Source organism: Perognathus longimembris, chromosome 28 (genome assembly GCF_023159225.1).
Source record: "Perognathus longimembris pacificus isolate PPM17 chromosome 28, ASM2315922v1, whole genome shotgun sequence".
Classification (NCBI taxonomy): Eukaryota; Metazoa; Chordata; class Mammalia; order Rodentia; family Heteromyidae; genus Perognathus; species Perognathus longimembris.
Genome location: NC_063188.1, coordinates 94,036,137 through 94,049,202, shown reverse-complemented (window position 1 = coordinate 94,049,202; position 13,066 = coordinate 94,036,137). Strand labels below are relative to the sequence as shown.

General features: G+C 41.7%; 1 protein-coding gene across 1 annotated transcript; it reads left to right on the top strand.

Annotated features, from left to right (window-relative positions):
* Positions 1-1,922: 1,922 nt before the first annotated feature.
* On the top strand, positions 1,923-2,885 carry Mageb3 (MAGE family member B3). Its single transcript, XM_048335473.1, has one exon. It carries the CDS (start codon positions 1,923-1,925, stop codon positions 2,883-2,885), a length of 963 nt encoding a protein of 320 aa, XP_048191430.1.
* The last annotated feature ends 10,181 nt before the right edge of the window (positions 2,886-13,066 follow it).

The window sequence follows — 13,066 nt, the reverse complement described above, 5'->3', positions numbered from 1 at the left end:
CTCTCTCTCTCTCTCTCTCTCTCTCTCTCTCTCTCTCTCTCTCTCTCTCTCTCTCTCTCTCTCTCTGAACAGCTCCTCCTTTCTTCCAAAAGAGTCTCTGGGAGGGGAAGGCCTTATCTAATAGTGACCTTGGTTCTTCAGTATGAGGATTCTTGGCTCTAACTGGAGTTAAGGTGAAGAAAAGCAATGCCAATCAGATAACCACTTCCCAAAAAAGAGAAGAACAAAAGCCTGGCCAGTTAGGCCCCAGAAAATGATGATTTGTAGCATGTGTACCCTTTTGCTTTAGGGACTAAAGAAGGTGTGGACTTTGTGTGAGTGTGGATGACTTGGGTAAGAAGAGGGAGTACTACCAGGATCTTCAGTACCCCATTTCTGGTTCTGAGGCATCAGATAGAGCCATTAGACTGAGGTGTACTTCATTTCTCTCTGAAAGATCCCAGAAAGCAGAGTCCTAAGATATAATAAAGAGATATCTTGGAAAAAATTTAGACAAGTTGAAGATAGATTCCATAAGTAGATCTGAGGACTTGTCCTCAATAAGAATAGAGCTCAGAGTCATGCTGTCAGGCCTCATAATTTGCTGCTTGTGGAACTTCTAGATCTCTTCTGATGAAATTGGCCTAGGTTAGGCATAGCGTTGGTTTGGATACTACAAAACTTTTCAGTACAAGGAGAAATCCTATGCTCAGAGCTCTGCTAGGTATCAAAGTTTGCCCATGGCAGTTGACTCAAGAACAGGAGGGGGGGGGGTTCCTTTAAGATGTTGCCCCTGATGTCAGCCTGAGAGATACCAGATAGCCTATATCAGGATGTGCTTCATCTTCACTTCCTCTGTGACCAAGGCCGAGATTTATGTCCTAGCAGTACAGTGTGGCCTGGCATGACACAACACAGCATCTGACAGACTGATCATAACTTCTTGCTACGTGGCATATCATCTGATAAATCACGAATCCCTGCACTGTGGCGTGACGCATCATCTGACCGATTGATCGTGAATTCCTGTGACATATGTGGTGTGGCGTGGCGTGGTTTGGCACAACGTGACGCAGCATCTTACAGATTGATCGTGTATACTCAAGACTGTTCTGGATTCTAGGTGAGGGCCTGGAATTTGAAGTAAGTTAACCAAAACTTCCCAGTAAGCCCTGCCCCTATGTGATGTCCCCTAGTAATCTCAGTAAAACTCTCATGAGGAATTCCCAGGAGACTCAGAGCAACAGTGAGGACCCTGAAGGAGAACTGAAGACCTTAACCTACCTATTTCAGAGTAGATCTTCACAAAACTCTTAGAACTGAATGCTTCCTGACACGGACAATGTGTTTAGCTGCCCTTTCATTTTAACTGGCTCCAGGGAAATGGGGATTTTTTTTTTTGAGGCATCAGAATTCATGCATCGTGGACTGGGAATATGTCCTAGTGGTAAAGTGCTCACCTTGCATACATGAAGCCCTGGGTTCGATTCCTCAGCACCACATATATAGGGGAAAAAAAGAATTCATGCATCGTAGCGGTTAGTAGTGTCTGGGTCATACACTATTGGAAGGGGCCCAGTTACTACTAAAAGTTAATATTATGGTCCTGATTGTGAACTAGGAGGTGATTCTAACCAGGAACAAAGGAATTAGATCTGCCATCATCATGCTCATTCCTAGTGCACACCACAATGGGATGGTAGACTGCAGCCTCTAATGTACATTTTAACTATTTCCAAAGGGTTCTGGTTCTCAGGGGACAGGCTGAGCCTAGCAGGTTCTCAGAGCAGAGATCTTAGAGTAGCCTCCTTAGGCAGATTCCTTAAAACCAGTAGGTGTCTACCTGCTAGAAGTGCTTATGCTCTCTCATTCTCTCCTCTCCAGTTTTGTGCCTTGTCAACTCTCCAGCTGACACTTTCTTGCTGTCCCTGACTGCAGCCATCATGCCTAGGGCTCAGAAAAGTAGTCGCAGAAGTCCTGAGAAATCCTGCGAGGTCTCAGGTAAGACCCAGGAACTCGAGAGTCCTGAGCCAAGTACAAGCAAAGCACAAACATCCCCCCTTCCGAAATGCAGGATGACTACTCGCTCAAGGTCTGCCTGTACAGCACAAACTGTTCCTGAACCACTTGAGAAAGCCTTTTCCTCCATTGTGCCTGAAGATGATTCTCCCACAAGATCAAAGAAAAAAACCAGAGGCAAAACTAAGGAAAAGCCATCTCCTCCTCAGAATCTACTCACCAAGAAGTCTCCTAGAGATGATCTAACTAACATAGCTCAGATGTTGGTGGAGTTTATGATGGATAAGTTTCTAATGAAAAAGCCCATTATAAAAGAAGAGGTGCTAAAGATTATTGACAAAAAGTATCAGAAATGCTTTCAGGAAATCCTGAGAAGAGCTGCTTTCAACATGGAGGTGGTATTTGGTATTGATTTACAGGAAATTACTACCCCCAACCCTTCCTATGTCATTGTCAACAAAATGAATCTCCCTAATGATGGCAAAGTCCATGCTGGCAAGGGTTATCCCAAAACAGGCCTCCTGATGAATATCCTGGGTGTGATATTCATAAAAGGCAACTGTGTCAGTGAGGAGAAGATCTGGGAATTCCTGAATAAGATGAAAATATATGATGGGAAGAAACACTTTCTTTTTGGGGAGCCTAGGAAGCTGATCACCAAAGATTTTGTGAAGCTTAAATACCTAGAGTACCGTAAGGTGCCAAACAGTGATCCTCCTCACTATGAGTTCCTGTGGGGCCCAAGAGCCCACACTGAAACCACCAAAATGAAAATACTAGAGTTTTGGGCCAGGATCAATCGTACAGTCCCCAGTACCTTCAAGTCCTGCTATGATGAGGCTTTGAGAGAGGAACAAAAGAGAGTTCGAGGCACCTGTAAAAAATGAGCAATACACTCATGTCACATCCTCAGTTATTCATCAAAGGGGGAAAGTGTTTCAAGTACTAGAGGACTGGGTGTGACTGAAAACACAGAGTTTATAACACAGAGTTTGTTTATGTTCTATAAGGGTAATTTGGATATTTACACAGATTTTTAATATTTTTCAAATGTTTCTTGTATTTTCCAGTATGGGAATTATATTGCACTTATCGCTTAAGGGTAAGAGTTTTATTGTTCTATTAATTAAATTGCGGAAACTCCCATCATATTTTAAGATGTGATTCATTATAACATAGAATTGAAATAAGTATTTCTTTTAAATATAAGGAAATGTGCAGTAAAATATACAGACCAATTGACCAAGAGAAAGAAGATCTAGCAACTGATCGTGCAATAACAAAAGACCAGAAGCAGATGTCATAAAAGGAAAACAGTAGTACACCACTCTTAAGGCAGAAAGAACAAATGAAAAGGATTAAGAATGGAAGGACACAATTTTAAGATGGTTTTGTGTAACTTACCTGATTGAGGAAGTGCTTGGCATTAGGAAACTGTGAGAGGCCTTGTAGTTTAAAAAGAGGCATGTGGAATGTGGAAGCTCACAAGTTACATCTGAGTTGAAATAGTAAAGCTCGAATGGGAAAATGTCCTTAACACTTACATGAGACATTGTGAGAAAACCAGAGAGGATCTCCACCTGGTGGAAGGATGGAATGTGTGTCCTAGCACAGCCCAAAATCTGTACATATGAAATACTCAGTACACATTGTGGCCAGAGAGAATCTGGGAAATAAGGGTGATAATCTGAAAGGAGGTGGGATGCTTACCAGACAGTTTGATAGCACTCTTTGACCTGGATGGGGAGACATAGAGCTTGCTTTAGAAAATTGACATTCAATTAGGCTGTGTGCTAATGTTCCAGATCTGTAATGTTAGCTACTCAGGACGATGACACCTGGAGATTCTCAGTTCAAAGCCAGCTGGGGCAGATGAGACTCCATTTCTAGTTAATCAGCAAAAGGCAAGGGTGGAGGCGTGGCACAACTGGTACGTACAGCCATGAGCGAAAAAAGCTGAGGGAGAGCATGAGGCCTGGAGTTCAAGCTGCAATACTGGCACACAAAAATGAAGGTATTCAATATTTCACCCCATGTGGAATCTGGCAAACTCTAGGTATAGCCTACAATCTAAGTGGTGGTTAAATGGACGAAAATAGAATTAGTATGGATAGAACAGACAGCTGAGGAAGAGCGTTTATGGTCCTGGAAATACATGTTAGAAGCTTTGTATTACATCAACTGAGGTTATCTACCTTACAACTGATTTTGACTGATTTATCATATAAGAGGGAAGGATAAAGTGCTAAATAGCATTTTATCTCATAAGTTTTCTTTGCTCTTAAATATAGCAAAATATCTACATTTTTTAAATTAAACACATTGCCAGTGAGGTGGACTTTTAACATCAAGAGACAAATTAACCCTAACAAGCATACAAGGGCTAGTGTGTGTATCAACATACACACACATAGATATGATATATATGTATATATATATATATATATATCACTGAGGATTGAACTCAGGGCTTTGTGTGTGCTATGCTAACACTTTATCATGAGAGCCACACCCTTAGGCCTACTTGTTCCTGGTTATTTTGGAGATGGACATTTGTGAACTTTCCTGTACAGACTGCCTTTGAAATGCAGTCCTGCAGATTTCTGAGCACCTATGATTACAGTTGCGAGCCACTGGAGTTGGGCTTAAGAGATGGTACTTTTGTAAATATTCCAGGCATTTAATACATAATACACATTTAGTTGGTCTTATGAGACAAGGCTTATCCTATCCACTTCACAGAAGAAAAGCCTAAAGTTCATAATTGGGTAATAGGAACAATTTCACATAGCTTACAAGTGACAGGTCTGGGACAATACTATAGCCTCAATGTAAAGGCCATGTTAATCTACTTCTCCCAACCCGAAGCTGGATTTGTGTCCCTTTATATGTGTTTGCATGCATGTATGTATGTGTCTATGTGTTGCTGGCACCAGTGTGTGAACTCAGAATCTTGTGCTTGCTCAGATTCCTTTGCGTATGCTGGTCCTCTACCACTTGAGTCACACCTCCAATCTGACTTTTTGCTGAATATTTTGGAGATGTAGTCTTGCAGAATTTTCTGTCTGGACTAGCTTTGAACCTTGATCCTCTAGATCACAGCCTCTGGAATAGCTAGAACTATAGGCACAAACCACCAGCACCTAGCTCCTTAATACATTCTTATTCTCACTAGTCCCAAATGCATCTCAAGTGATTAAAATGAGGGATCCTCTGCCCAATCCCCTAGATCAGAATTCATATGTAAACAATAATAATACCAAAGAGATGGAGAAGAAAGAAGAAAATATTGTGACAACATGATTATCTACAAATGCAGATAACCTCAAATGAAACCGCAAATGACTATGTGTTCATATCTACATATTTAGGACAGCTTTTTCCCTTTAAAAAGTTAATGTTTTTCCAGTACCATTGTTTGAATGCAGGACCTTGAACTTTCTGGGTTTGCTTCTTTATGGCTGGTGCTGCCACTTAATCCATGCACCCAGCCTATTTATTATTATTATTATTATCATCATCATCATCATCACCAAGTAGTTGTACAAAAAGGTTGCAATTTCATAATTCAGATTTTGAGTACAATGCTTCTTGATCAATGTCCTCTCTTCTGTTGTTCTCCATTTTTGCCTCCCATCCCTACTTTCAAATTATATAGTTCCCATCTTGACTTTTGCTAAGAAATTGGAGATGAAGTCTAGTGGACTTCTCTTTCCTGGGATAGCTTTGACGTGAGATCCTATGGATCTCAGCCTTCTGAGTAGCTAGCATTACAGGTATGAGTCATCAGCACCCAGCAGAAAAGTATGTTTTTAACTTTTAAGAATAGATCAGTGTGCTTTGTTTTTCCTTTTTCATCTGTCCTGAGGAGGTTTTTTTGTTTACTAATCCTCCATCTTATGTCAGGCTGCAGTTGCTCACACCTCTAATTTGACCTATTCAGGAAAATCTGGAGGATCACATTTCAAAGCCATACTGAGCAGAAAAATACACAAGACTCCATCTCCAAAATATTCAGTAAAAAGCCAGGCTGGAGGTATGGCTCAAGTGGCAGAGCACCAGAGGAGGAAGCAAGATGAGCAAGTCTGAGACTGTGATATTTTTGTAGGCCAAGTACTGGAAAAATAAAATAAAAAACACAAAATTACAAAGTCCCCACCGTTGGTAACTCCTGGGAGATAGGGACTCCATTCTCTGTAAAGTTTATCACAGAGAAAGTGATGAAGAGATTTTTTAGGAATGAGGCATTTCCACATTAAGAAATAAGAGTCAACACGCATATGCTTATATAGGAAAAATAAGGAGACAATACACAAGGCAGAATTATCAACCTGGGCATCTACTCTGTTATTTGCCAAGGTTCTCAGAGACTTCTGCATCTTAGTCAGTAGAGGAACATCTCAGTCTCTGGCATATCAAATGAAGGACCCTGAATGAGGGAGGGAAACAGCTGGAGCAATGGGGCCTTAACATCCCTGACCTGCTGTCAGTCCGCAGGGTTCCCAAACTTTAACAGATGGGACTGAACCATATTTCCACCTTGGAGGTCTCAAGATGGTAAAGACCTTGATCTCAGGCTGACTGACCCAGCTCCATAGAGAGAAGATTACCCAAGTTATGGGTACTTTGGAGCCATGGAGCCCACAAACCTCTCTCAGGGAGGACACCGTAGAATCCTTTGCCAGATATGAGAGTCACACATAAGTATCAGAAAGCAGCCCTCATAGCTTTCTCAGGAGTATCAGTGAAATGAGTGGAGTTAGGATGCTCAGTAGTACAGACCATGATAGGACATTAATCTGCCTGTCCTAAATGCCACTTCTGCAGACCATGCCACTTGTTGCTTGGTAAAGTCAACCTTCTTCCCTCCTGTCCTGCGGAGTTGCAGTCCTTTTATGAAGGAAAATCCTTAAGTCAAGACAGATTCTCATCTCAGACACTGCTATGAGTCAAATCAAGAAAACCAAGTGAGATGTGTGGGGGACCATCTACCCTGAAATACATATAGGAACCAATTAGTTTGAGTATGCTCAATATTGATTGTACTCAAGCCTACAAATCCGAAGGCAAATTATGAAGCTTAAAGTTTATCATCACTTAAAAAATAAGATTATTGGGGCTGGAAATATGGCCTAGTGGCAAGAGTGCTTGCCTCGTATACATGAAGCCCTAGGTTCGATTCCCCAGCACCACATATACAGAAAATGGCCGGAAGTGGCGCTGTGGCTCAAGTGCAGAGTGCTAGCCTTGAGCAAAAAGAAGCCAGGGACAGTGCTCAGGCCCTGAGTCCAAGGCCCAGGACTGGCAAAAAATAAATAAGTAAATAAATAAAAATAAGGTTATTCATTTGGAAAAATTTTAAGTTCACAGCAAAACTAAGCAGAAATTATAGTGTTCCTGTACACATTCTGTGTCCCCACCCCCCCGCCCCGCTTTCCTTAGATCAACATACTACGCCAGAGTGGCACACTGGCTCCAATTAATGAAGCCACACTACATATTACTATAGCATAAAGTCCATAGTTCTCTGTTCTGGTAGTTTTTTCAACAAATATATACTTATCAACCACTGCCCTAAAACTCCTATCTCACTTATTCATCTGTCACTTCCTCTATATTCAGTCTGTAGCCTTCTCGCACTTAACTGTAGCCAAGAGGCAACAAAGCAACAATATGTATCCTTTTCTAATTGGCTTCTTTCACTTAGTGACATTCATCTAAATTTCTTCCATGTCTTTTCATGATTTGGTAGCTCTTTTCTTTCAGTGGTGAATAACATTGTTCTCTGGATTTACTATTATATATATATATGGATAGATAGATAGATATCTCCCATCACATACTGAAGGACATCTTGATTCTGTCCCAGTTTGGATAATTATGAATAGCGCTCATATCGATGCTGATATGCAGGTTTGGAATCTTTATTTTGTTTTGTCAGTTGTGGGCTTGAACTCAGCGCCTTGGTACTGTCCCTGAGCTTTTTCACTCAAGATTAGTGCTCGACCACTTTGAGCCACAGAGACACTTCTGGTTTCTGAGTGCTTCATTGTAGATAAGAGTAGCAGTGGAACTTTTCTGCCCAGGCTGGCTTCAAACCACGTTCCTCAGAGCTCAGCCTCCTGAGTAGCTAAGATTACAGACATGAACCACTGGTGTCTGGCTACTGTGCAGGTTTTTCGTGTAGATGTGATTTTTCAACTGGTTTGGGTAAATATCACAAAGTACAATTCTTGAATAAATATCAAGAAGTACAAATCTTATGGTGAAAGTATGAAATAAGTATCAAGCTTCAAAACTACTGTCCAAAGGGGCTTTAACCTTTTACATCCTCACCGGCAATGAATCAGAGTTCACGTTACACAATATTCAGGATCTTCCATCTCTTGCCCTCTGATCCACATTCCTGCCGGTTATCCCTGACCACAGTCACCATGTCTCAGGGTGAGATGTAAGATACATACTTTGAGCAACACTGCCAGGCCCAAAGTGAAACCCTGTGTTTCAAAGGTGCTCAGTATTTTCCCTCCTACCTCCTACTTTCCTGTTTGAGGGGAGGATCCCAAAGCACAACTATGCTAGCATTTTCCAGAAGCCTCAGAAAGCCTATCTTTCGGGCAGCCTTAGTTGTCATTGTTTTAGATTTTGACCATCTAATAGGTATGCGGTAGTGTTATATTTTAATGTCACCAAATCTATTGATTGATATCAAGTTTCAAATGAGATGTCTGTTCAGATCTTTTGTCCATAAGGAGGTGCTGACTGGGGTTTGAACTTAAGGCTTCACATTTGCTAGGTAGGAGGCTCTACAGTTGGCTAAGTCATACGTCTGGCCCCTTTCCACACTAATTTTTTTTCTTTTCATGAGAAATGATTTTGTTTTATTTGTGCAAGTCTTAGGATGTGAACTCAGGGCCTGCGTGCTTTCTTTGGGCTTTTATGCTCAAGGGCAGCACTCTATCACTTGAGCCACAACTCCACTTCTGGCATTTTGGTGATTAATTAGAGATTAAAGAGTTTGATGAACTTACTTGACCAGGCTTGATTTAAATTGACATCCTCAGGGGCTGGGAATATGGCCTAGTGGCAAGAGTGCTTGTCTCATATACATGAAGCTCTGGGTTTGATTCCTCAGCACCACATATATAGAAAACGGCCAGAAGTGGCGCTGTGGCTCAAGTGGCAGAGTGCTAGCCTTGAACAAAAAGAAGCCAGGGACAGTGCTCAGGCCCTGAGCTCATGCCCCAGGACTGGTAAAAAATAAAAAAATTAAAAATAAATTGACATCCTCAGATCTCAGCCACCTGAGTAGCTAGGATTAAAGGCATGAGCCACTAGCGCCCAGCTTTATTTTACTTTTCCATATTTTATTAATATTTGCTCATTGTACAAGAAGAGTTCATTTTACCTACCTATATATCCATACATTGTACAATGATCAGACTTAGTCACTCCATCACTCTTCCTCATCCTCCTTCCCCCTTCTCAAACCAATCTCAATGAGATTCATCATTCCCTTTTTACACATTGTCAAAGTACCACAACTATTCATTCACCTTCCTTCATCCTTCCTACTCTCCTTACCCCTTCCTGCTAATATCTTCTCTAGCCTCCTGAACAAGATCTGTTTTGTATTCCAGTCACTTATTTTGTTTTTAAAGATCTAGTTAGTTTGAGAAATCATTTCACTTTTGTCTAGCTCACTTCTAGATTGTAATTCTCCTATTTACCTTCCCAGCAAAGCAGTGATGAGAGGTACACCCCACTAGATCTGGTCTTGAGCCATAATTCTCTCAATCTCAGCCTCTCACGTAGCTAAAATGACAGATAACATGCCGCCATACCCAGCTACGGATTGAGAAGGGGCCTCGAAAACATTTGCTGATGCTGACGTTGAGCTTTGCTCTTCCATTCTCAGCTTCCCAAGTAGCTACGATCATAGAATGATTCAACATACTTGGGTCTATTGTCTATTTTTGAAAATAGAATTGTTAATTTCATACTATTTCTTAGTGTTAATTGTTAATTTCTTACTAATTGTTATTATTATTATTTTTTTTGGCCAGTCCTGGGCCTTGGACTCAGGGCCTGAGCACTGTCCCTGGCTTCTTTTTGCTCAAGGCTAGCACTCTGCCACTTGAGCCACAGCGCCGCTTCTGGCCGTTTTCTGTGTATGTGGTGCTGGGGAATCGAACCTAGGGCCTCGTGTATCCGAGGCAGGCACTCTTGCCACTAGGCTATATCCCCAGCCCCTTACTAATTGTTATTTCTTCTTCAAGTTAAGACTTTTTTGTATACTTTGAATCACAGCCCCTTTTCACATGTGTTTTTTGAAAACAATCTCCCAATCTGTGGATTCTCTTTTCATTGACTTGATAACGTCTTTATCAAAGCAAAATTTTAAAGTCAAGTCCAACTTATCAATTATTTCTTTCATGAATACTAATCACATCTGTCATCAGGTCTAGAGAAGGTAAGATCCCTAGCCTGAAAGTCCTGTCATCACTTTACAGAAGGAAGAGACCATGACTCTGCATAGTGTCCACATGAAGACCAATGACCTGAGGATCCCAGGTCAGACAGGACTCTGCTGAACTATTAGCACTACATGTTCCTAGGCAGGGTTGGTTAGGTGAATCACTTCTAAATTTTCCACCTCTTGGGTCCCAAGGAGCTTTAAAGTTTCAACTTCAGAATAGCAATGGGAGGAAATGTTAATGACAATTCTGAAGGTAATAAAAAAAATTCCTCCACTGCATACCCCCCAACACACTAATAATCCTTTTGGCAACTCAGTCAGCAATAAATAGAGATGGCAGGTCACAGGCTAAGACATAGTACAACTTTCTTCCACCGGATTCCCAGGAGATAAGTTGAATAAGAAAAAGATCCTAGCCAGGTGCTGGAGGTTCACACCTATAATCCTAGCTACTCACTCAGAAGGCTAAGATCTAATGGTCATAGTTTAAAGCCTGCCTGGGCAAGAAAGTCCCTAGGATTCTTTTGTGTGTGGGAGGGGGGAACCGGGCCCTAGGGCTTGAACTCAGGACCCAGGCTCTGTCCCTTAGCTTTCTTTGCTCAAGGCTAGCACTGTACCACTTGAGCCACAGCTTCACTTCCAAGTTTTTTTTGTTGTTTTGATAGTTTTAGTGGAGCTCAAAGTCTTGTGGACTTTCCTGCCTGGGCTGGCTTTGAACCGTGACTCTCAGATCTCAGCCTCCTTGAGTAGCTAGGATTGCAGGCTTGAGCCACCAGTCTCCAGTCACAGGATTCTTAATTTCAATTAGCCACCAAATAAAGCCAAAAGTGGAGCTGTGGCACAAGTAATAGAGCACTAACCTTGAGTGAGTAAGCTAAAAGACAGCTCAAGGCCCTGAGTTTAAGCCTTAATAAACACATACACACACCCCCAGTAGGTTCATAGATCAATGCTCTCATGGCTTAGGTGCAGAGGTGACTTCTTAAAAGCTAAACTGAGGAAGTAGAGCTGTGGCTCAGTGGTAGAGGGCTATCCTTAAGTAAAAAAGTTCAGAGATAGTGTTGTCCAGGCCCTGAGTTCAAGCCCCATAACTAAATGAATAAATAAATGCTAAACTGATATCTTCTTGCTACCGATGCTCACCTGGACTTATCCTTAAACCAGATACCTGTACCAATCTGCTCTCCAGACCACACTTCCTCCTACAGATCTAGGAAGGAGCTGGGAATGTGCCTTAACAGTAGAGTGCTTGCCTAGCATGCATGAAGCCCTGAGTTTGATTCCTCAGCATCACATAAAGAGAAAAGGCCAGAAGTGGCGCTGTGGCTCAAGTGGTAGAGTGCTAGCTTTGAGCAAAAGAAGCTCAGGGACAGTGCTCAGGCCCAGAGTCCCAAGTCCCAGGACTGGCTAAAAGAAAAAAAAGATCAGGAAGGAGGATGATAACCTCTCAGTTGTAATAATGGTAATAATAATAGGTATTACTTAAAGTCTCAATTCCCCTCCAGGAAATGAGCTAGATGTTTTGCACACAACAAGCACATTCTACCAATCCATATAACAGATCTTATGAATTGATTTTGTAGAGATAGTCTGAGATTCATATGATTTGGTAGTGCGCCCCAACAACACAGCTAGCAAGTGACAGGGCTAGGATTAGACTCTTGCTCCAAATTCCTCTACAACACACACTTTCCATTGATCCCCGAATGTGGCTAGCCATGCACACCCAGTTTGTTTTTGCTTCTTCTACGATTCAAAATGTATTCACAATGATAAAATGACAAACACTGTGCCCAAAGTGTTGTATTGCAAGGCACAACCTAAGTAACAGGAATATCAAAACACTTTACATATGTGAATAAAGAATACAAAGAGCTAATGATACTCAAAGCCCTGTGCTGGAGGATCTTTCATCCTATATACTCAGAAGGCAAAGAGCAAAGGGCTCACAGTTCAATGTCACACCAAGAAGAAAAGTTCAGGAGGCCCTATCTCAAAAAAAAACTAGCTAGGGGCTGGGGATATGGCCTAGTGGCAAGAGTGCCTGCCTCATATACATGAGGCCCTGGGTTTGATTCCCCAGCACCACATATACAGAAAATGGCCAGAAGTGGCGCTGTGGCTCAAGTGGCAGAGTGCTAGCCTTGAGCAAAAAGAAACCAGGGACAGTGCTCAGGCCCTGAGTCCAAGCCCCAGGACTGGCCAAAACAAAAACAAAAAAAAAAAAAAAACAAAAAACTAGCTAAAGCACAGGGCTGGAGGCATGGCTCAAGGAGTAGAATGCCAGCTTAGCAAGCAAGTTCTGAGTTCAAAGCCCTGTACTGAAAAAAGAAAAATCAGAGATAGTGCTAATGTGGTCGGGTATATATGCAAAATCAAACAGATTCATGCTATATTTTTCTGTAGAAAGTAAATCTTTTACTATTTCATTGGCAAAAAAGAAATAGTTTGGGGGTGGGGGCTTGCACTCACAAAGCAAAGCAACATCTACCCTGAAATCCCTGCTTGTTTTTCAAGCTGGGACACAAAACGTGAATTTTATTTAAGTCACAAGTACATAGAAAAATATGAAGTAAAATCTGGGCTGAT

Excerpts from the sequence above, each read along its gene's own strand:
- Mageb3 (XM_048335473.1), top strand. The coding sequence starts at position 1,923 with ATGCCTAGGGCTCAGAAAAGTAGTCGCAGAAGTCCTGAGAAATCCTGC.